Source organism: Danio rerio, chromosome 4 (assembly GCF_052040795.2).
Source record: "Danio rerio strain M-AB ecotype USA chromosome 4, GRCz13ab, whole genome shotgun sequence".
Classification (NCBI taxonomy): Eukaryota; Metazoa; Chordata; class Actinopteri; order Cypriniformes; family Danionidae; genus Danio; species Danio rerio.
In genome coordinates, this window is record NC_141024.2 from 55,066,581 (window position 1) to 55,090,771 (window position 24,191).

At 36.7% G+C, this 24,191-nt stretch overlaps 1 protein-coding gene across 4 annotated transcripts in view; it reads left to right on the forward strand.

Annotated features, from left to right (window-relative positions):
• The first annotated feature begins 745 nt into the window (after positions 1 to 745).
• Positions 746 to 24,191, forward strand: part of LOC147844946 (NACHT, LRR and PYD domains-containing protein 3-like) — a 42,592-nt gene continuing 19,146 nt past the window's right edge. Inside the window, exons 1-13 of one of the 4 annotated variants that reach the window (XM_087248369.2) lie at positions 746 to 1,012; positions 1,929 to 1,996; positions 5,520 to 5,657; positions 6,497 to 6,608; positions 7,377 to 7,442; positions 9,049 to 9,153; positions 14,060 to 14,173; positions 15,215 to 15,328; positions 16,634 to 18,694; positions 21,593 to 21,766; positions 22,529 to 22,702; positions 23,239 to 23,412; positions 23,715 to 23,888. In XM_087248369.2, coding sequence (XP_087104495.1) covers positions 6,565 to 6,608; positions 7,377 to 7,442; positions 9,049 to 9,153; positions 14,060 to 14,173; positions 15,215 to 15,328; positions 16,634 to 18,694; positions 21,593 to 21,766; positions 22,529 to 22,702; positions 23,239 to 23,412; positions 23,715 to 23,888 — 3,200 coding nt within the window. In that variant the 5' untranslated portion in view covers positions 746 to 1,012; positions 1,929 to 1,996; positions 5,520 to 5,657; positions 6,497 to 6,564. Of the gene's footprint in view, positions 1,013 to 1,928; positions 1,997 to 5,519; positions 5,658 to 6,496; positions 6,609 to 7,376; positions 7,443 to 9,048; positions 9,154 to 14,059; positions 14,174 to 15,214; positions 15,329 to 16,633; positions 18,695 to 21,592; positions 21,767 to 22,528; positions 22,703 to 23,238; positions 23,413 to 23,714; positions 23,889 to 24,191 lie in introns of those variants that run through there. The other 3 variants (XM_088650063.1, XM_087248370.2, XM_087248371.2) reach the window with 3 other exon arrangements.

Genomic DNA, 24,191 nt, shown 5'->3' on the forward strand with positions numbered 1-24,191 from the left:
CAATAAGTTTCCTAATTCCCAATGCTCTATTAATGGTAAATCATGTATGAATCATGAATGAATCGTGAATAACATGCAGACTGTAGATTGTGTGGTGCTAAACCATTGTACTTTATATGCAACTAACACATTATGGCTCCTGATGTTACTTTGAGGAAGCAACTTGATCTGTCTGTGCTTGAATAGAATTATTTACATCATTATTACCTTTAATCTTTCACAAAACAGTCTGCATTGTCTTTCATTGTAGGCTTTTTCTTAGTTTTCATGACCTACAGTTGAGCTTTGGCATATATTCTCCATATATATATATATATATATATATATATATATATATATATATATATATATATATATATATATATATATATATATATATATATATATATATGTGTATATATGTGTATATACTGTATGTGTGTTAAATGCGCTGACACTTTAGTCAGTATAATCCAGTTAAATGTGCATATAGCACAGGATTTTAAGATCAGAATGTGTTCGAATATAAATGGATCAGTTTTCAGAAATCTAACAGCTATTCGGTCGGAAAAAACACATAAAGTGACCAGGTGGACAGGCCCTCAGATTCTCTTGCTTGCTTGTGACCTGATGTAGGCCCAAAAATTGTCTCAATAAATTACTATTTAAGAGCAACAGTAGTTGAGCACCTGCCTTGGATGTGCGCATACTGACCCCTTTTTTAATTGTGCCAGTCATTTTGACAAAAAATTTTTTAGTTTGCTAGGCTTCATTTAATTAAAGTAATAAACAATTGTTCAGTTGAATAATGCACAATCACATGGTAGCCTACACAACACATGGTTCAGTCATTAGAGAATGTGTCATTAGATTATCATTTATTACAGTCGAATCGTATGTATTTACCTGGCTTGCAAGTCATGCACAAAAGGCCTTTATTGCAGTTAACACACTTTTTCTCTATACAGGAATCCTGCTGTCAAAATTGCTGCTAAAAAGAAAAGATATAAAAGAAGCCAACCCAAGGATGATGGTAGGAAAATACTATTTTGTTATTACATATAATATAACATAATAGAATATAATAAGTATATAAAGTTATATAGTAAGTATTTTGATTTTAAAATTATATAATTCGTAAATCATAAACTCTTTAACTAATCCTAATCATAAAGATAATAATATAAATAATAATTTTAAACCTGAAATGTCTACAGTGTATTATCTTTTTATTGGTATTTTATTGCAGGCCTGATAAAACATTTAAACAATCATAAAAGGCCTGATAATATTTTATTATCAACTGATTAACTATTAGTCAAATTAAACCTGAAATTATGATGTGCATTTACTTCTGGTCTAATATTTCAAGTATTCAATATTAAAAATATTGACTAGCATTTATTTAAGTTGGAACTGGTTTGAACCTGCCGTTTATATAGTGTAATCTCTTGGAAGTTTTCTCCATCTTTGCTAGATCTTAAATTAGACTTTAGGTAAAAGACTTTATTATGCAAAATTATGCCGTGTAACGACCCAACGTATACATTGTGACCCAATATCAACAATGTGCTAACACAAAGTTAACTTAAACGTCTCGGTAAGTACCAGAGAATTCACAAGAGCTTATTCTAAAAAAAGAATGACTGTCATCAAAAGGCAACAAAGGATTTATTAACTTTATTTATATTTACTAAATAAAATTATACAAGTCAGTAAAACTATTGTAAATAGGACTTTATTCTTGTTTGTGATTTTAAAAAGAAATTATTTGGGTTTTTAATACATTTAGGAAAGTTTGCGAGAAAAAATGAGAGTTGTAGATTATTGACATGATGTCAGACAGAATCACACTGGTGAATTCTTCCCTTTCTGTGGTTTTGTTTTTGCTACTGTTACATCAAGGTGGAATGGTTTGTATTTACAGAATTTTTTATTTTTTTCCACAGCCTGCCAGTTTCACAGCAAATTGGAAATTTTTCCAGTACAATATGTGTCCAAGACACGTGAAAACAAGGTTAGTTAGCTATACCATATGACTGCATTGTGTGAATAAATGAATGAATTAAACTATCCTACACTGTAAAAAATTGCTGTTAAAAAACGGTCAGATTCTACGGTAAAATAATGTTTTTTCACTAAAACAGTAATATTCTGTTAAAAACAGTGCATTCTGGGTAACATTTTTGTTTTCGAGAAAGTAACCAACAGCAGAAAACTGTGAGCTAACAGAGTTCAGATTCGATGTTTTGAAGTCTGTGTTTGAAATCACGCTTTGTGTCCTTGTTCACTATTTCATACACTAGTTAACTAATATAGTTCACCTGACAGAGTTAATGGACACTAATGAGTGAATTCAGACACTGATGAACACCTGCTGTTAATAATCACAATTACTGAAGAAAATAAACAAGAAACACAAACAGTGACTTGAGTTACAACATTAAATAAAATAAAATAAAATAAAACAGCTTCAGTCTCAGCAGAGGATCATTAAATAACTCCACAAACAACAGCAGACACACACTTATTACTGACTGATTTGACTTCCATACTATTCCCATTGAGATCCAACAGAAATTAAGGTGTTTTTTGTGTCACCGTAATGGAGTGAGGGGCTGGTTTAGTTGGGCTCTTCACCCTTGAACTTATTAATTCAGACTCTCCAATTACTATAATAAAGAGTTAACAAAGTGCTTGTATTATAGCAGTCAAGTTAGAAAGTCAATAAATAGAGAAATCTATTTGTCTGAAATTAGTTCTGATAAATGTTTTGGTATAAATCTGGAAGAAGGGCCTCATGCAATAGATTTTATGCTTAGTTGCAGGTATTAATTTAATTAATGAGAAGTGGAAACAGAAATGATTCCTCTGTAATTACTTAACAGTTAAGAAATAACATACAAAAACAGTTCAGTTATGACAAATACACACTCAGACCTCATGAATCTGACCTTGTATCTCAACAATGGTAACATCTCAAATGTTTCATGCTGCAATGCATGCTGGGAGTGGCACGGTACAAATATCCCAGCATGCATTGCGGTATAAATAAATGTTGTATAATGGTCACACAGTTTTCTTTATTTGTGTTTGATTCTGCTGTTGTTTATGTTTAGACTTTCAGTTGCCTGTTTGTGAGTTAAACTGTTAATTTTGTTAGTTGTCACCATTATTGAGGTTCATATGCTGATTATTGATGTCTCTTTGAGTGCGATTTACACCATAGAGCAGTGTTATTGTCCAAGATATTCTTAAAAACTTCCAGAAATCATTGCCATATGAAGACCTATAATGCAAAACAATAGATTTAACATTGAATAGGAGCAGTAAATTTTATTATACTAAATGAGAACAGACTCTGCCATTTAATAGCAACATGAACATCACCAGATCTTATTTAGGTTTTTGGCTGGCTTGCCACAACAAAGGAGCTTTTTAAACAAAGTTCTTAACAATTGCAGCAGCCAAGATATATAAATGTTAAAAATGACAGGGCTAAGAGCCCAACTAAAGCAAACTCTGTTCTCCATGATGGTGACGTAAAACTTTAACTTTTTCTCAAGAAGGACTTTAGTAGATGTTATACAAAAATACATGTATTAAGTAATAAGTGTAGCTGGTGATGATGTTTGTAGAGTTGTTTAATCATCCGCTGATCATTTAAATGATTTAATCATTTGTTGTTCTTCAGGTTATTTCATTATAAAGCTGTGACTAAAGTTTTGTATGTTCTGTTCTTGTTTTTTCCCTTCACTATCTCTTCATTTGTTCATTGTTAATCCTCAATTATCATTTAATTAGTCAGTTAATTAATGAATTTACTTCAGCTTTGCTACATGTTTCTTGAACACTCAGTAGTGTGGACACTTCAATAAAAACTGAAGTATATGCTCTGGGGTTTAAAGGGTTAAAGGTGTGAGAGGTAAAAACACAGTGTAAAAATGTATTTTAACAGTAATATACTGTTAATTTACACAACGGAAATAGACTGTAAAAAAACAGTAGATTGCTGGCAACCACAGCTGCCAGTAGATTACTGTTAAATCAAGGAAAAAACAGTATTTTACTGTAAAACCTGAAGCTAATTTCTTCTGTGTGTCACCGTTGTGGAGGAGAGTAGAGCCAGTGTATGAGTTAAAGATGAACAATAAACTGCTGATGTTATTCTGTATGTTTCTCTATTTAAAGATAGCGGCTGTTTAGTGGCTGATGCAGTCAGAATCTCTCTGGTGATTCCAGATTTACATGTATGTGTGCTGTTGTGAAAAATAAGACATTAGAGTTAAACCGAACTTTTCTAATTAACTAAAATAAGTTATCATCATGATTATGCTTCTAAGCATATATAGCACATTACTTCATAAACTCATTCAGCAGTTGACCAAGTTGAGGCAGTTGCTTTCAGTGAGCAAAATGAGTTCACTTGAGTATTGTGTAAATCAATGTAGTCCATGTATTTTTACAGCAACATACTGTAAAATAACAGTACATCGCTGGCAACTGCAGCTGCCAGTATTTTACTGTTTTTTAACGGGACAATTTTTAACAGTGTGTAAGTGCAACTGGGCTAACACAAATGTGTTCATCTTCCTTCCTAAACATAATGATCACTTTAAAATCTTCCTCATCCATTTTCCTTCTCACCATGCGCTCATTTTCCTCACTACTATTTTCCTCCAGACCCCTCTTTTGGCTTATATTAGTCCTTTCATTGACCCCATCTCTATTTTTTCTTCCTTTATCTTTGCCTTTCCCATTTCCAGCTGCCACCCAGTCATCACTATCCCCATTGCCCTCATTTTCATATCCAGATCCTGCCATCATGTCCCATTCACTTACCGGCTCATGCCAACTGCCTCCTTCTTTCCACTCTCCGTCTCGATCCAGCTTGTCTTACTGAATCTTTAGTTCAAATAAAGTCCAGATATCCAAGCAAAAATAAATAAATAAATAACACTATAGAAATAGTTGGCGTTTTGAACCAGAAACCATGCGTCTCACCACAAGCGTACGATTCTACCAGCTGACTTCCTTAAGTCAAGACTATAATAAAGATACAGACAGAGAGTATAAGGCAGGAACACTGGGATATAAATGACTCAGGAAGACATCTGTATACAATCCAATGGTGAATCTGTGAAGGAAGAGAAATGGGGAATAATCGGAGTGAGGAAATGGTCATAACCGCTTCAGAATAGCACATACAGGACTAAACAAGACACTGTGTTTATAGAGAAGCACACACATGACTTATACTCACATTGTAATCAGTGTGAAACATGTGCAGCATGTAATAACAGAATGTCAAGATTATCCATACAAAAGACAAATAATAAGAGAAGTATTTATTAGATATAATCTTACATTTACTCTGGATTATATACTAGTCAACATATGGAGGCTACAATAATTAATGTCTGAAAGAATCTGGTCTGTTAGAAAGAATTTACAATTTTAACCGGATTTCTTTGTTTAATCAGCGATTTATTTCCCTTGAATTTATGGTGAGATTTTCCCCGTGTCTCTCTCCATGTTAGAATTCGCCAGTCCAGCAGGAGGCGGTGAAGCACATTATAGTTTGACAACCGCCAAAATACTGAAGAAGTTGGCAAACCGAAAGCGTCAAAGAGCTCACATCGTGTTCCTGCTGCACGAGAGCGTCTGTACTTCTGCATGTGAGTTTAACACTTCTACATTACGCTGATTTGTGGAGATGATGAAGGGTTTATATGTGTATTAGCGTGTTTATAAGCGTGGTTTATAGCACTGTCTGCTCCTGAAGCTCAAAGCCTCAAACACCGATTAAACACGGTCAAAACACGGTCATTTGAACAATATAATGGGTTATTTTTTATCCCTTAAAAGTGTTTGTGCACTTCTATATCAGGTTGACTCGATAATGTCACATCATTCAGCACAAAATAAACTTTAAACAGAGTCCGGAAATCGAAAGTGAAAGCAGAGCTTCCGTTAACCGGAAGAGTGCGGATGATCCTTAAACTGCATTAACTGTCCATCATTTCTTCCTCAAGCAAATGTGTAAATATTAGATCTGTTCAGCAATATTGTTAATTGCATTGGCATATTTTTCTGATGTTTTCCCAGCTTGCAGTAGTCGATCAAAAAGCTATTTAGTTTCTTATGACTGTATGAACACTAGCAGTGGAATTTACTGAGATGTGAAGGGGCGCCACCTAAAATCTTGCCTAGGGCGCCGAATTGGTTGGGGCCGGGCCTGCTGGTAACGTTTTAATACTAAATAACTATTAACTAAGCAAATAAATAAATCAAATAATAAGTTAATAGCTGTCTAAAGCAGAAGTTATCGTGACAGACAAACTGCAGTAATGTTAATCATTTTATTTATATATGCGGTGAATGCAGTGAGATGACTGAGACTCAGTTTGTGGTGTCCCTCATCATGCGATGTGTTTGAGTGCGGTGTTGTTAGTGAAGTGAGCATTGATTGCTATAAAGTGTGCTGTTCTTCATCTCAGTATATTGTCATCTCCAGGTGATGGTCAGCGGCTGATAGTTTCCTGAAAGCTCTGCTAATGTCTGCATTGGTGTTTTAGCTGCAGTATGGCAGAGGAGCGAGTCAAGGACTCTCTCTCAGAGAAACACAGGTATTGACTCTGTTTTTACACCATTATTTCAACACTTTCTCTGAAGAACAAAGACCAACAACAATGCACCTATTTGTGCTGCTATTGCCTGATCAAATGATGGACAAAGCTTCAGTTTAGCTTCAGCAAATGTGTTTAAATCATTCTAGATTACAGACAGCTTTACCAGAGCTCAATGTGTGTCATGTGTAGGGCCAGACAGATTCTGCGGACGTTTTTTGCTATTTCTGCTGAGAATTTTGGTAAAAAATCTGTGGATTTCTGCGGAATGATTTTGGGAGTATCATGACTAAAACTTTAATATGTGAAATAAAAAATAATACCTTTTAAACTTTTATTTAATGTTTAAAATGCAAATCCAATATGATTCACTTTATTTGGTAAACAAAGCAAGTGTCTCATATAATATCTCTACTAAAAGACTGAAAATATGACTGTTCAAACTGCATTGTGCATAAATCTGATGAAAATTTTCATATTAGTCAATAATATTACTTTAATTAATGAAAAAACTTAATAAATACAGATTTACACACGTTCAAGTAAATAAACAGAATTAACAATGGGCTAAAAATCGGTGGAATTGTGCGTGCACAGATTCCGTGTGGGCCTAGTCATGTGTCTGTTTACCCATGATATCTGTGTAGCAGACCTGATCAGACAGACTTTCAGCCAACTATTAGTTTGTGCTGAATTAAACTACACAAACTCATTAAACTCTTAAAGTTTGTCCTGCAGTTTATTCCTCTGGTGTGTTTGTGTGTTCAGTGTGAGATCAGGATCATGTTTGTCCAGAGAGAACTTCAGAGAGAAAACACCATCATCTGCCAAAAGGTATGAATGATTTTTTTTTTTTTTATCACGTGTCAGGCAATCTTCTAAAATCACATTTTTTTAACAATAAACCACAAAAAGTACCACAAATTCATAAAACTATTATTATCACCCCTTAGACCAGGGATGGGCAAACTTGATCCTCGAGGGCTGGTGTCCCTGCAGAGTTTTGTTCCAACACTAGTCAAACACACCTAAACAAACTAATCAGTGTCTTCAAGATCACTTGAACTCTATAGGGAGGTCTGTTTGAATAGGGTTGGAGCTAAAATATGCAGGACACTGGCCCTTCTGGATCAAGTTTGCCCTAACAAATGGCATCAAAACTTCATTTGTTGCTTTATTAAACTATAAAGAAAAATAAAATAAAATACAAGCTAACTTTGTCGTTATTTTTAGACATTCAAAACGTGAACAATAATTTCTAGTTCATAAGAAATAACCTTCTTGCAATACACAAGTGGCTTAGGTAGTGCAGCTCATCCTGGATGGCACTTCAATGTGAACTGTGGCAAGAATCATATCGATCCTACCATCGATCCTACCAGACGACCATCGATAACGTTCTGCTGCCTGCAACATCCTCCAGCATGATTGGTGTGATGTGGGGTGGCATTTCTGATGCAGATGCAGTGTTCGCCAGAGGTAGCCTGACTACCATTAGGTACAGAGATGAGATCCACAAACCCCTTGTAAGACCATATACCTGTGCTGTCGGGCTCCTCCTTAAGCAAGACAACGCTAGACTTCATGTGGCTGGAGTGTTATCGGTTCTTACAAGACTAAAGCATTGATTCTATGGACTGGCCCGCTTGTACCCAAGACCCTGAATCCATTTGAGCACATCTGGGACATCATATCTCGCTCCATCCACCAAAGCCACATTGAACCACAGACTGTCCAGGATTTGGCAGATGCTTTAGTCCAGGTCTGGGAGGAGATCCCTCAGGAGATCATCCACCACCTAATCAGGAGGATGCCCAGAAACTGTCGGGATGTGGAGGCCACACACTCTACTGAGCCCCATTTTAACTTGTGTCAAAGACACTGCATCAAAGTTAGATCAGCCTGTAGTGTGTTTTTCCTCTTCAATTTTAAGTGTGACTCCAAAACCAGACCTCCATGGGTTGATAAATCGCATTTACATTGATAATTTATATGTGATTTTGTTTTTAGCACATTTAGCTATGTAAAGAACAAAGTATTTAATAAGAATAATTCATTCCTTCAGATTTAGGATATGTTATTTTAGTGAGCAGTGTATTACTGCAATGACAAATGACAAACTTTTTTGTTTGTTAAACTATAGAACAAATAAAAACCCACAAGCTTTTTTAGTTATTATTTTTTTGACATCCAAAAAGTAAAATTCGGCATGATCAGGGACATTTATGAGCAAATAATGAACACTAAGAGTGATACAAGTAATGCTTCTTTAACTACAGTGAACACTTAAACTCATCTAACACACATTCAGCTGCTATAGGAAGAGGCAATACAAGTGAATAATAAAGGTTTAACCTTAGCTAATTGAGCTCATAGGAAATTATGAATGAATGCAGCAGATTATGATGCTTCTTTTCCTATGATGTGTTTGTGTGTTCAGTGTGAGATCAGGATCATGTGTGTCCAGCTCTGTGTCTCTGAAGAGTGACCGGTCTAAAGATCGTCCACTAAACTTCAGAGAGAAAACACCATCATCTGCCAAAAGGTATTTTGTGTTTCACATTATTGCTCACATATGGACCGTTTTTAATATTTTATGTGAACCAACAATTCAGTAAAGAGAGCCATTCCTGAATAAATCAGTTGTTTGAGTAAATCAAATGAATCAATGACTTTGGCGACTCATTTACAGACACCTAGTGGCAGATTTAGTTTTTATGCAGAGAATCTTTCAGTATATTATAATATATATATATACAACAGTTCTGCTTGGTTCTTGAACCTGATTGGCTGATAGCCGTGTGAAATTCTGCAATAACAGCACTGGTCCAGCTTCACCCTTCTGTATTACTCCGCCCACATACACTAGTAAGCAGAGGACCGTCTACAGTTTGACAAATATTCCTGCTGTTATTTAGTGGAGAATGTAGTTGTTTAGATTGCAACAATGCAGTTTATTTATAAGGATAGTGCCTATTTTAAAATATTTATAATTTCTGACAGTGCATCAGCGGCCATTAGCCTGGCATACTGAGCTGACCAAAGACGGTTGACATTATCTGTCCTCAAGATGGTGACAGTGACTGCATAATAAGCCCTTAAAACAGGGGTCACCAAACTTGTTCCTGGCGGTCCGCTGTCCTGCAGATTTTAGCTTCAACCCTAATCAAACACACCTGAACAAGCTAATCAAGCTCTTACTAGGTATACTTGAAACTTCCAGGCAGGTGTTTTAAAAGCAAGTTGGAGCTAAAGTCAGCAGGACACCGGCCCTCCAGGACCGACTTTGGACACCCCTGCCTTAAAATATTAAAACACCCTAATTTCTAACTAAAGCTGATCAAATCAGTATAAAACTGGTAAGCATACCTGCCAACACTCCCATTTTTCCCAGGAGTCTCCTGTATTTTAGACCAATCTCCCACAACCCTCCCGTTTGTTTTTCTCCCAGAAAACTCCTGTAATTTCACCCCACTCCCTTTTTTGGTACAGTCTGGAACACCCCCAGGTATTTAACTTTGGTACAGTATCCTATCGCAGCGGCCACCCAAAACCCAATGCATGATACAGTTACTAACACCACAGTATGGTTACTTTCCTATCCCAGTTCTAAAGAGTGTTATTCAGAGACCTCAACTCAACCCTGTTGTATAAACGCAATATCACACTCATAACAGTGCAATATGGCTGTATATCAGCACTGGTAGGACACTAACGCACGCCTTCCACTAGTGCTGATATACAGCCATATCACACTGCTATGAGTGTGATATCACTTATATATATATATATACACACAGTTGAAGTCCGAATTTTTTAAGCATAATAGTTTAATTACTCATTTCTAATAACTGATTTATTTTATCTTTGACATGATGACAGTAGGGCGAAGCAGTGGCGCAGTTGGTAGTGCTGTCGCCTCACAGCAAGAAGGTCGCTGGTTCGAGCCTCAGCTCAGTTGGCGTTTCTGTGTGGAGTTTGCAGGTTCTCCCTGCGTTCTCGTGGCTTTCCTCCGGGTGCTCCGGTTTCCCCCACAGTCCAAAGACATGCAGTATAGGTGAATTGGGTAGGCTAAATTATCCGTAGTGTATAAAGTGTGTGAATGTGTGTGTGGATGTTTCCCAGAGATGGGTTGTGGCTGGAAGGGCATCCGATGCGTAAAAACTTGCTGGATAAGTTGGCGGATCATTCTGCTGTGGCGACCCCAGATTAATAAAGGGACTAAGCCGACAAGAAAATTAATGAATGAAAGAATGATGACATTAAATAATATTAGACTAGATATTTTTCAAGACACTTCTATACAGCTTAAAATGAGATTTAAAGGCTGAACTGGGTTAATTAGGTTAACTAGGCAGGTTAGGAGAATTAGTAGCCCCACACAGAATCTGCGACACGCAGAATTCCGCAGGATTCTGCAGATTTTCTGCAGGAAAAAAACTCAAAAGAAATTTGTCTTTAAATTAGTTTTAGCAGAGACGCAACTGCATTTTCACATTTGTTTTTCAGTTAGGGATTAGGTCTAGAGTAACCTAATAAAATGTTTTGTTGGACACTGCACACTAGACTACACTATAATCAATATTATAATTTATTATATTCAATATTATTAAAACGAAACAATGCAATTGACCACAAGCAAAACCCTTTTTAATGTTTGCTTTCATTTTGACATCGCTAACAATAATAAACATCCCAGCAGCAGTCTCAAGTTAGGACACTTAAAAATGCCTTTTGAGTCTAAAGATGACCAGCCTGCCAAGTCAAGTTTACAGTGTCATAAATGAAATGTGTACAGTGCATGAGTGAAGGAGATTTGCCGCATCAACCTCTCATATGCACTGCATGTAGGCTGAATGATAATCTTTAAAAATATATATGCAATACAAAACTTTATACATTTATGTGTTTTGAAATAAAACGGAAAGAAATCAGGAGAGTAAAATATAATTTAAACCACTGGTCTGGCGCTGATACTTTATTGTTTGTAGCGAGAAGAGGAAAAAAAAGCAGATGAAAACCTGCCTGGGGAGACGGCATGGATTATCTGTTCTTCAGAAAAGATCGTAAACATGACATTGTGAAGGCGTTTATCATAACGTAGTTCGTGTTTATGATCATTAATATTAACTAATATTCATTGCATATTATTAACTCTTCTCTCTCTAGACTTGTTCTTGTCGGCGCAATAGGTTTATTGCATGTGTGAATCCGATTATGAAGAATGATTTTGTGATATTTATATATATAATGATATTTATCTATTTATTTTTTTTTAAGTAGAGAGAACATATTCACGGGCAAAAAAAAGTTTCCTCCCGTACCACCAAGAAATAAAGTAGCCTACCTAAGTTAATTGACCTTTTATGTAAAAATTAAGGAATAACTCATAACTTAATTAAATATTAATTAATAAAACATTTGTATAAACGTACATGTTTATTTTTGAACTTTCATTAATAAAACAACACAAAACTGCTTATAAATACTGTAGTTAAATATCAAATAGCTTTAACTGCTTGAAACCGTATAATAATAATTAATTGTTACATATTTAAGAACTTAACAAATGGCCTAAATTGCACTTTACTAATCCGTAATAGTACAAATAGCAATAATTATAAGAAGTACAAAAATATGAGCCTGCTATTGACAATATAAGTCAGATGTTTAAAAAACCAGCGTAAGTTCTGTCCATCTTTTGTTTTCTGTTCATATTTTAAATTCTTTGGCAGAAAAACTAACATGTTGACTTTGTCCAGTTTAAGTGAAGACCTAATTGGGATTATAATGTTTCCAGCAATACACATTCAGACGGTGTGCTTGTAGCACAGATGCACAGATACTCCCACATTTCTCGGTAAGCAGGTTTCTCTACACTGCGGAGCGGCGCGTTCTTAACTTACCAAATATGTTTCTCCATTTCTCATCAATGTCTTCTATTCATCACTTTCTTTTTTGCACCAGGCCATTTCTGGAAATGCCTCTGCGACATCTGACTGACTAGCTGGGCGTTTGCGTTTATAAGAGTTGATTATAGGCGGCTTTTTTCCCTCGCCGCCGTCTATCGCGGTGACGCGATTGTCATGGTGACCGTCACAGCCCTAATTGAATGGCCAATCCCCTGCCATTCTGTGATCGGCAGTGATCGGCAATCTGCAGATCCTGATTTTGGCGATCAGTGATCGGCCACAAAAACGCTGATAGGAGCATCTCTACTAACCACTCTTATATAACATAAATATTTAACAGAATATGCATCAATTATCAATTATAAAGTGTGAGGAACAGTTTTATGTAGTATTTGTCTTGTTTTAGAGACTAAACTTGCCTAAAAACAGTAAAAACAGCAGCGTGGGAGAAGTTGTTGTGTCTTTGAGGTGGTGTCGTCGTGTCATGTCGTTGCCTCCTTTCCCATAGCAACAACCTCCCCGCTCAAGTGTTGGAATGAGACGCGCTCGCACGCACATCGAAGTCATGCAGTATTTACATAAATAAACATGATCACTCCATAAACAATTTAAATAATAACCTTTTATATTAAATCTTGAATTTAAATGCATTTAGCAGTTTTATATACACTATTATTTTTACGATGAGCTTATAAATTATTATAAACTGTTACAAAAAAAAGTCACACTTTATTTGTGCCTCAGATTCACTGTCAAAAATAAATAAGCACCAAATCTAAATGCATGTATATAAAATAAAGATGTCACTCTGTAAAAAGGTATTTATTTTAATATAACAGCCGAAATGCAGAACAGACTTTGATTTTAACTTACACTGGGAAAAATGCTTTAGAAAAAGCCACAATAAAAAAAGCAAACCAGTTTACAGCAGGAAAAAATGTTTTCATTATTTAAAAAAACATAACAATGAAAACAAAACTTTTTTATATTATATTGAATTGAAATTATATGTTGTAGATATTTTGGTCAGTTTAAATGCATTAATGCAGGCAATTTAAAGCTGGACCGACTGACGCAATAGACATGATGTATGTCGCGTTTGTTTCATTTATTATGCACACGAAAACTTACTTGTAAACCAAATATGTTGCTGGATTCTTTCATGGGCATGAGAGATAAAGTGCTTATGAAGTGCTCAGTTTGATGAGCTGGAACAATAGAACACACGACCGAATGAACATGCGTATGTTTGGCTGAACATATATAGATGTTAGAATTAAAAGGGCTGATGTGTTGTCCTTCAGCCGACATCGGCCCAACATATGTGAGCTGTCTGGGGATATTATATTTACTCTCTGTTAGTTGTGGTTTTAATCTGTCAGAATATTTAACACACACAGTCAGCAAGATTGTGTACAATCATCATGAAAAGTATCATGAAGTGCTGTTTAAACAGTGTTTTAATGATGAAATGTTGAGTAAATCTGCTGTGTTGACTCCAGTGTGTGCAGCGCTGAACTTTAATCTTCTCTGTTTTAGTTCAGTTCATCAGAAGAGAGCAGAAGCAGAGCCCAGCTGTGTGTCTATGAAGAGTGACGCGTCTATGGAGCGACCAATAGCATTTAAGAGTGGAAACACAGGACCTGCTGTCAGGTAGATCATCTCTTTAATATCTGCAACTGATGAGTATTTTCATAATAAATGAATCAGGTAGTTAGTGTTGTGGATTAGTGTTGTGGTTTCAGATGTTAGATGTTGTATCTGAGCTCTGCAGGATAGTGCTTGAAGATCTCCGCTTTACACTTCAGGCCACAATTGATGGTGTTAACAAACCAATCAGCGCTTTATTAATAGTTAGTGAGGTAGAAGGTGGGTTTAGGTTTTGGGTAGGGTTAGGGATCCACAATAAGATCATACTGTATGACTACTAATGAGCAGTTCATATGTTCACATTCCACAGATAATAAGCCGGTAGTTAATAGTATGAATTGTGAGCTGAACTAAAGTGTTCCCGATCTCCTGCCATAAAGAGCTTTTCCTGCACACTTTCCCCTGCTGTTTCTGTGCTGTACTGATCAGCCATTCCTCTGATCTGAGTCTGTTTTCACTGAAGCGCAGTCATCATCATGTTGTGTTGGCCTCATAGATGCTGCTGATCAACACATTTGGTTTCTAGAATTGATATTTCTCGAGTTCTCCTGCTCATTCAGTCATGATAGATGATGGTAAATGAACTTGTCTTGCTGTCCTCAAAGTCTGGACTGGAGCTCTGCAGACAAACCCCCAATGAGTGACCTTCTGAAGACTGAGTGATGAGGAGGAGGATAAGGGGAGCTGCTGGAGGCGGGAATAACAGTCAGCTGACACAGTGCAGTTTATACTGCTGCTTATATAGTCATGTGATGATGATTGACACGCCTGCATGATTAAGCTCCTCCCACACCTACACTGTGGACTTCATTCAGTGATTTGATGATTAGTTTCAGCTCTAATCTGCTCTAATAGTGCTGCATTTCTGTTGGGCTTTCTCTGCTAGAAATGAGTCTTGATCTGTGTTTGCTGATATTTTCACATTCAGACAGTTTCTGTTCAAATATAAAGGAAATTAATTTAAGTGTTTTTGTAAATGAAGAATGATTAATATCAGGTTTGTGCAGTGTGTGCAGCGCTCAACTTTAATCTTCTCTGTTTTAGCTCAGTTCATCAGAAGAGAGCAGAAGCAGAGCCCAGCTGTCTGTCTATGAAGAGTGACCAGTCTATGGGTGTACCAATAACATTTAAGAGTGAAAACACACGACCTGCTGTCAGGTAGATCATCTCTACACACACATGATCACACTGCAGCATTTATATGATCCTGTGTTTCTAGAAGATCAGATATTAACAAGTATTACATGTACATTAGACTTTAAAACTGAATGTCCACACACTCACATCTGATCATTAGTGAAGTACTGAAGTAGAAATAAGGGACTAAAGTCTCAATACTCAAACTGTTAGAGTTAGTAGAGTGAGTTTACAGGCTTATACAATAGTCAGCAAAGTGTGAAAAGAAAGAGTTTTAGACACTGTTAATAAACAAGTTGTGTGAGACAAACACACCACATTTCACCTGATAATTATGGTCAAAAGAGATTCTGATTTAAGATAAAAATGTATTCAGATTCTCTGATTATTATTATTTTAATAAAGTGCAGCAAAATGACAACGCTGTTACTGAACTCTGAGAGCAAACACTTGTATGATCTGGAGATTATCATGTGAATCAAAAACTATATTCAGTCAGAAAGTGAGCTGACAGAGGACAGAAGCAGAGCAAACACAGTCATTGTGAAGCAGTGAAAGATTCAGACAGCAGAGATGGAGATGCAAAACATTAAATACCTATATGATAATCAAAAACCTTCAGAACTACAGACAGCACAATGCAACACCCAATTTAATACTATTTTCCTAAATATTATTTTTATTATTATTTTGTTATTTGTATGCCGGTTCTAATGTAATTACTATTGAATGGGCATTATCAGTGGTTATCAGCTGATAGTTATGGTTCAGTAGGGACCTTCTGCATCTACTTGTAGGCTCAGTGGGCAGTTATCATCCATCCACATATACTAATAGATAATAGAGTAGATTCAGATCTGTTTTTACATTACTGTGAGGGTTGGGTTTAGCGTAGGGGTAGACATTAATAAAACACAATTTATGTGGATTTTATAAATAATGTAAATAATTATTCTTACTTAAAGCCATATGTGATCTATAGCTAATTAACCATGTGGATGGATGATAACAGCCTACTAGTAGAAGCAAAAGGCCCCTACTTGCCCATATCTATTAGCTGATAACCACTGATAATGCCCATTCAGTCGAGTTAAAAACATTCGAACCGGCATACAAATAACAAATAAATAATAATAATAAAAAATATTTAAATGAAGGAAAATAGTATTATAACTAACTTTACAGTGATCAGTGTGTGGTGTTTAGTTAAATCTCATTAAATCTGTGTATTGTGTCTCAGCTGGTTCAGAGAAAACACACATGGCTTCACTAGAGGATCTTTACACTCACACTCATTGGTTCTTTGTGTTGTTGTTGTTCCTGCAGTGTGGATGGAGATGATCAGACTGGAGACCTGCAGCAGGATTCACTCCAACCAGAACATGATGAACTTCAGAGAGTCAAAGAGCAGCACAAAACCAGCATGAAGAACAAGTATGAGAGATTATTTGAGGGAATCAACCATGGAGAGACTCAAACCCTCCTGAACAGGATCTACACACAGCTCTACATCATAGAAGGAGAGAGTGAAGGAGTGAATGAAGAACATGAGGTTTTACAGATGGAGAAAAGAGCCAGAACAAAACCCTCACAACACACTCCAGTCTACTGCAATGACATCTTTAAAGCCTCAGCTGGAGCAGGACATGAGGAGAAGATCAAGAAGGAGAAAGCCCAGATCAAGACTGTTCTCACTAAAGGCATCGCTGGAATCGGGAAAACCGTCTCTGTGCAGAAGTTCATTCTGGACTGGGCCGAGGGAAAAGACCATCAGGATGTAGATTTCATGTTTGTGCTTCCATTTCGAGAGCTGAACTTGATCAGAGATCATCAGTACAGTCTTCACAGACTTCTGCTGGACTTTCATCCTGAACTTGAAGATCTGGAGCCCAAGATTTATGAGCAGTGTAGAGTTGTGTTCATCTTTGATGGTCTGGATGAAAGCAGAATCACACTCAACTTTTCAGATGAGGAGAAAGTTTGTGCTGTGACTGAATCTTCATCAGTGGCTGTGTTGATGCGGAGCCTCCTGAAAGGAGATCTGCTTCCCTCTGCTCTCATCTGGATCACCTCCAGACCAGCAGCAGCCCATCAGATCCCCTCCAGATACATCAAGCGTCTGACAGAGATTCAGGGATTCACTGAGCCTCAGAAGGAGGAATATTTCAGGAAGAGAATCAGCGACGAGCATCAAGCCAGCAGAATCATCTCCCACATCAGAAGAGCAAGAAGCCTCCAGATCATGTGCCACATACCCGTCTTCTGCTGGATCTCCTCCACTGTGCTTCAGAAGCTCCTGGAAGAAGATGTGAGAGCAGAAATCCCTCAAACTCTGACTGAGATGTACATCCACTTCCTGCTGATTCAGATCAACATGAGGAAGCAGAAGTATGAAGAGAGAGATCCAAAGAATCTGCAGGGAGATCCAGAGAAACTGCAGTCCAACAGAGGAGTTATCAGCAAACTTAAAGTGGCTTTCAGACAGCTAAAGATCAACGTGAGGAAGCAGAAGTATGAAGAGAGAAATCCAAAGAATCTGCAGGGAGATCCAAAGAATCTGCAGTCCAACAGAGGAGTGATCCTCAAACTTGCTGAAGTGGCTTTCAGACAGCTGATGAAGGGCAATGTGATGTTCTATGAGGAGGACCTGATTGAGAGCGGCATAGACGTCACTGACGCCTCAGTGTATTCTGGGATCTGCACTGAGATCTTCAAGGAGGAATCTGTGATTCATCAGAGGAAAGTCTACAGCTTCATCCATCTCAGCTTTCAGGAGTTTCTGGCTGCTTTCTTTGTGTTTTACTGCCATTTAACAGAGAACAGAGAACCGCTGAGGGTGATTTATGATGAAGAATATTCAGATGATGAAGAATATGAATATTCATATGATCAATATCTACAGTCCAGCTCTGAGGAGTCTCTGTATGTTCTGCTCAGTTCAGCAGTAGATAAAGCTGTCAGGAGTAGTAATGGTCATCTGGATCTGTTCCTGCGGTTCCTGCTGGGCGTCTCACTGAAGTCCAATCAGAGACTCTTCCAGGATCTGCTGACACACACAGAGAAGAGCTCAGAGAACATCAGGAGAATCACACAGTACATTAAAGACATGATCAAGAGAGATAAACATCTCTCAGCTGAAAGATCCATCAATCTGTTCCTCTGTCTGCTGGAGGTGAAAGATCAGACTCTGGCCAGAGAGATTCAGGAGTTTGTGAAATCAGACAAACACTCAGAGGAGAAACTCTCTCCTGCTCACTGCTCAACAATCTCCTACATGATTGAGATGTCAGAGGAGCCGCTGGATGAGTTAGACTTTAATAAATTCAACACATCAGCTGAGGGAAGACGGAGACTGACAGCAGCTGTGAGAAACTGCAGAAGAGCTCTGTGAGTATTCATTGATTGATCACAGAAGACACACATCAGTCTGCACTGAAGACTCAGATCAGTTTAGTGAATCACTGCCCTGCTTTAACAGAAAATCTTTAGCTGGCCATATCGTCCCCCTGTGAGATCGCTGATACACCATATTACTGCATGGGGAAGCGGCGGCAGTGTTCTGTTTCCTTATTTGCTCATTTATTTCAGCATTTCTAAACGTATTTAACAAACTTTTTTTGACTTTTTACTCACACAAACAACATTTGTACTTATTTAATAATCTACTTCATTTGCTTTACAGTTTATCCTGGAAAATAACTCAAATCCCTGTAAATCCCTGTGCTCCTCCAGCTGAATAGGACATTTGTTGATGTGTATTTGCTCAAATCTAACACAGTGTTGCTCTTGGATAATTGTGTTTGTTTTCTGATCAGAGAAATAGTGTAATTTTAGACACAGTATTGCCGTCTCGCCGCAGACATGCCTCTAATATTACATTTACTGTAGACCTAAACACTAAACTTTACACTGAGCTCAGTAAAATGCTCTCTGATTAGTTATTAATAATCTGTTCAATAATTCATTACAGTCACATGAATGGGGGATACAGCTTTAGTTTAGTTTAATGTAGATTAAATCAATAAATAAATAGTATAATTTAAATGAAATAAATATTCGTGTTCTGAAAATGTCCATGTGTCTGGAGTAGGGATGCACCGATATGGATTTTTTGGCTGATACCGATAATTATTCAGACATGGGGACCGATAGCGATATATATAGGCAGATAATTATAGAGATTTTAAATTGTTATATATATATATATATATATTTTTTTTTTTCTCAGAGATGGGTTGCAGCTGGAAGGGCATCTGCTGCGTAAAATCTTGCTGGATAAGTTGGTTCATTCCGCTGTGACCCCGGATTAATAAAGGGACTAAGCCGACAAGAAAATGAATGAATGAATGTTATATTTTTATACAGCAAAGTTCATAAAAGATTGAACTGCTCTTATGAACTGAACAGTCTATACTCAAAGCAAAAAAGCTATAACTTCAAAATTGCGAGGTGATTATAGACCTATATTCACAATTTCACATAAATCAGCATGCAAAAAATGATTTCCTTTTCTTCATAGCAAATTAACATGCACGTTGATTGTTGCATAAAAATAATAGTTTAAATAACAAAATGGTATTTAATTAACAAGCAAGTTAAATATATTTAAATAAGATGAAAATGAAAGAGCTAAGGACTGAAACCAGCTCAAATGGTCATGAATAAAACATTTTACAGTGATGTACACATCTACAAATATGTCATGTCTGAAAAAGCCTTTATCAGAGGTGTTTTGACAGTTCAGAGCCACCGTACAAGCCAACAGCTAAATACAGAGAGTACGTTTAGAAAATGCGGCACAGATTCATCCTATTTGGTGTTTTGACATGTCACATGTAGGCGCTGCTTGTCAATCAGACAACGCTTCTGCGCTCGTTCTTGCCGTCAATCGCGGGAAAATGATGGATGAAAAGTTTATGATAAATCGCTGAGAGTTTTACTCAACTGTAGAGGCAGAGTTGCCATCAGAGTCAGATTTGATACAAAACCTGCATTGAGCTGACTTTATGACAAACACAGAGCAGAATATAAAGACAAAATGAGCGGCTAGTTAAGAGCCCCTTTGACTGGATTCACCTCTCGCCTCTCCCTCGTGCTACAGTGCTACAGTGTGTTTGTGTGTGCGTGGTGACAGCTCTCACGCAAGCTTGTTATAATCAATATGAGTATTCCGATCAAACTGAATACTATCTTACATCAACAACACATGACCAGCAACGCGTTGATAATAACAAATAATCAGATTACAAACAACCGTTATGTTTACACGTGTTGTAAAATGTGCGGGTCCTTCAACGGGACTGGGCTGCAGTTTGTGGTGTGTGTGAGACAGGAGAGAGAAAAGAGGAGTGTTTTTTTCGCAATGAGACCATTTTCTGTGATGTTTCCTCTTTGGTGGCTTATTTGTTGTACCACACTGAAAGTAATAAATATTTTGGACTAAGTTACATGTGTCCTCTGTAATTCACCAGCTGCAATGAAAAGAGTTCACCCCGAAACTAACATTATTCGGCCCTGGAGTAATAAGCGAATCTCCCCTGATATCTCTACACAACAAAGAGACAGAGCAGGAAAGGTTTACACGTGTCATATTTTTCCTGAGGCGATTTAAAGCAAAATACACAATGACACTCAATCAAGCATATCTACAATGATGAGGAACGTGGTTACTTACTGAGTTATTAACTCACAGCAATGCCACGTGAAGAAAGGACGGACTTTGAAGGAATAAACAGTGTGAGGAGAGATCCATTATAGTGCACTGGACAAGTCTGAACATGTTCTGCCCACGCGAGCGCGACACACAGGTCTGTACAATTACGTAATTTATCCGCTTAAATATATCAGCCTAATTAAGACATCGGATCAATAACGATAATTTAAAAAATAGCGTTTATCGGCCGATAAGGATATAGGCGCCGATATATCGTGCATCCCTAGTCTGGAGTGTGTCAGCAATTCCTGCAGTTCACTACAGCTTTGAGTGTGACTCCTAATCCAGTCCTCCATGGGTTAATACATTTGATTTCCAGTGATCATGTCTGTGTGATTTTGTTTTCAGCACATTCAACTGTGTAAAGAGCAAAGTATTTAATAAGAATATTTCATTCATTCAGATCTAGGATGTGTTATTTTAGTGTTCCCTTTATTGTTTGAGCAGTATATATATATATATATATATAGTTTATTTCCAGTGTTGCTTTTATCACTGTACACTGAACTCATGGACACTCAACACTGCTCATTTCTTACTGCTGATTGTGTTGCTCTTTGTCCTCTACACAGGCTACAGTGGTGTGAACTCACTGTTCAGTGCTGTGAGAGTTTGTCTTCAGCTCTACAATCCTCAAACTGTGTGCTGAGAGAGCTGGACCTGAGTAACAATGACCTGCAGGATTCAGGAGTGAAGCTTCTCTCTGATGGACTGAAGAGTCAACACTGTAAACTGGAGACACTGAGGTAAAATAAAACATTTCCATCAAATAAATGCTGCCACAAATGACTTTTCCATTGTGAAATGCAGTAAAGTCTGATGAGGTAATGAGCATATGCTGTGATGTGTTTTATTTCTGTTTATTTATTGTGAATATTTCATATTTAATGTGAAGTCAAATATGAGAAACCCTGTTTATATCAGATATAATATTGCTCTTTAGTGTCATTTCTGCTAAAATGATCATTGATTGGTGTTCTTTGGTGTTTTTGGGGCGTCTGTAAATGAGCTGTGTTTCTGCAGATGTTCAGCCCATCACTGAGTCTCTTTATTTACTGATGTTCATGTGTGTAAAGTTATATTCAGTCAGTTTTATATTCATTTCAGGAATATTATTGACTAATATGAAGATGTTGATGTGATTTATTTGCAATACAGTTTGTAAAATCATATTTTCTGTCTGTTAATATTATATGAGAGTCTTGCTTTCTTTAACAAATATGAGGATCTGAATGGATTTGAAATATCAGAAATATAAGAACAGAAATAGCAATAAATAAATCTGTCTGGCCGACTCATTTTGGTCAGAGATCTTCTCTTTATAAAGTTTATGTAATAATGAAATACAAATGTTTGATCTTCCTCCATGTGACCATTAAAGCAACTCTGAATAGTTAAAGGAGTCTTTTCCTTTTCCCTATGAGGAGAAATCACTCATTATAGACACTTCAATAATTACATCACACTCACACACAATAATACAGTGTCTTTTACTGTCCTCTACACAGGCTACAGTGCTGTAAACTCACTGTTCAGTGCTGTGAGAGTTTGTCTTCAGCTCTACAATCCTCAAACTGTGTGCTGAGAGAGCTGGACCTGAGTAACAATGACCTGCAGGATTCAGGAGTGAAGAAGCTCTCTGATGGACTGAAGAATCAACACTGTAAACTGGACACACTGAGGTAAATGATTCTCCACTCTACAACATTAAAAGTGTTTTGATTGAGATGGAAATGTCCAGATATATTTAAGAGCATTAGTGGAGAAACTACAAAATGCTGCTTCTCAAATGAAAGTTGCTCTTTTTTTTAATCCGTTCAGGAAATTGTGTATTTTAATGATTATTTTATTTAATTACCTCTAAATCTTTATTTATATTTTATATTTTAATGATTATATTTATAGTTTATCTGTGAATTGGTTTATTGGTGCAGGTTTGACAGGCTCTGATCATTTGCATTTTGCAGGTTCATAAATATATAAAGTCTCATGGTCCTCTTATCTAAACTCAAATTTAGTAGTTTTCTTACATTTCAAAATATTCAACAATATATTAGATGACATTTAATATTCAGTTTTAATAAATAACAATAGTCAATAATTCTAACTGACACTAATTCCAGTAGTTTTGTCATATTATTAACCTCATAGTTTGTTTTTACATCAGATAAATGACTGAAATCACACTGTTAATGTAATCTGTGTTCTTCTTTCTCAGATTGGCCACATGTAAACTCACTGTTCAGTGCTGTGAGAGTTTGTCTTCAGCTCTACAATCCTCAAACTGTGTGCTGAGAGAGCTGGACCTGAGTAACAATGACCTGCAGGATTCAGGAGTGAAGCTTCTCTCTGATGGACTGAAGAGTCAACACTGTAAACTGGAGACACTGAGGTAAATGATTCTCCACTCTACAGATACAGTTCCATATTGGGTTACCTGATGTGGATCCCCATTCAGTGGATTGGCAGAAGAAAAACACAAAACATTTACAGGGTTGTGATTTTAATCATAGCTTTAATAATGAATGTTTGTAAAAATATATTCAAATCTTTTCTAAGTAAACTGCAAAATGTCCAGACTCAAGACGTTTTTTTCCTGTAGATTGTTAGATGGATGGATTATAATTATGTATTGCATTAAACAACTTTACAAAAAATTACACAGTAATATTGATTATTATTTTTTTTTCTCAGACTGGTCATGTGTAATCTCACTGTTCAGTGCTGTGAGAGTTTGTCTTCAGCTCTACAATGCTCAAACTGTGTGCTGAGAGAGCTGGACCTGAGTAACAATGACCTGCAGGATTCAGGAGTGAAGAAGCTCTCTGATGGACTGAAGAGTCGACACTGTAAACTGGACACACTGAGGTAAATGATTCTCCACTCAACAGATACAGTTTCATATTGGGTTACCAAATGTGGATCCCATTCAGTGGATTGACAGAAGAAACAAAACACATACTACATCAGTGTATTTTATTGTATTTTATGTAGATTATTTTATCTAATTACCTCTAAAATCTTTATTTATATTTTATATTTTAATGATTATATTTATAGTTTATCTGTGAATTGGTTTATTGGAGCAGGTTTGACAGGCTCTGATCATTTGCATTTTGCAGGTTGTGCTGATTCGCCTTTATTTAATCACCCTAATTAAACAAAGTTAAA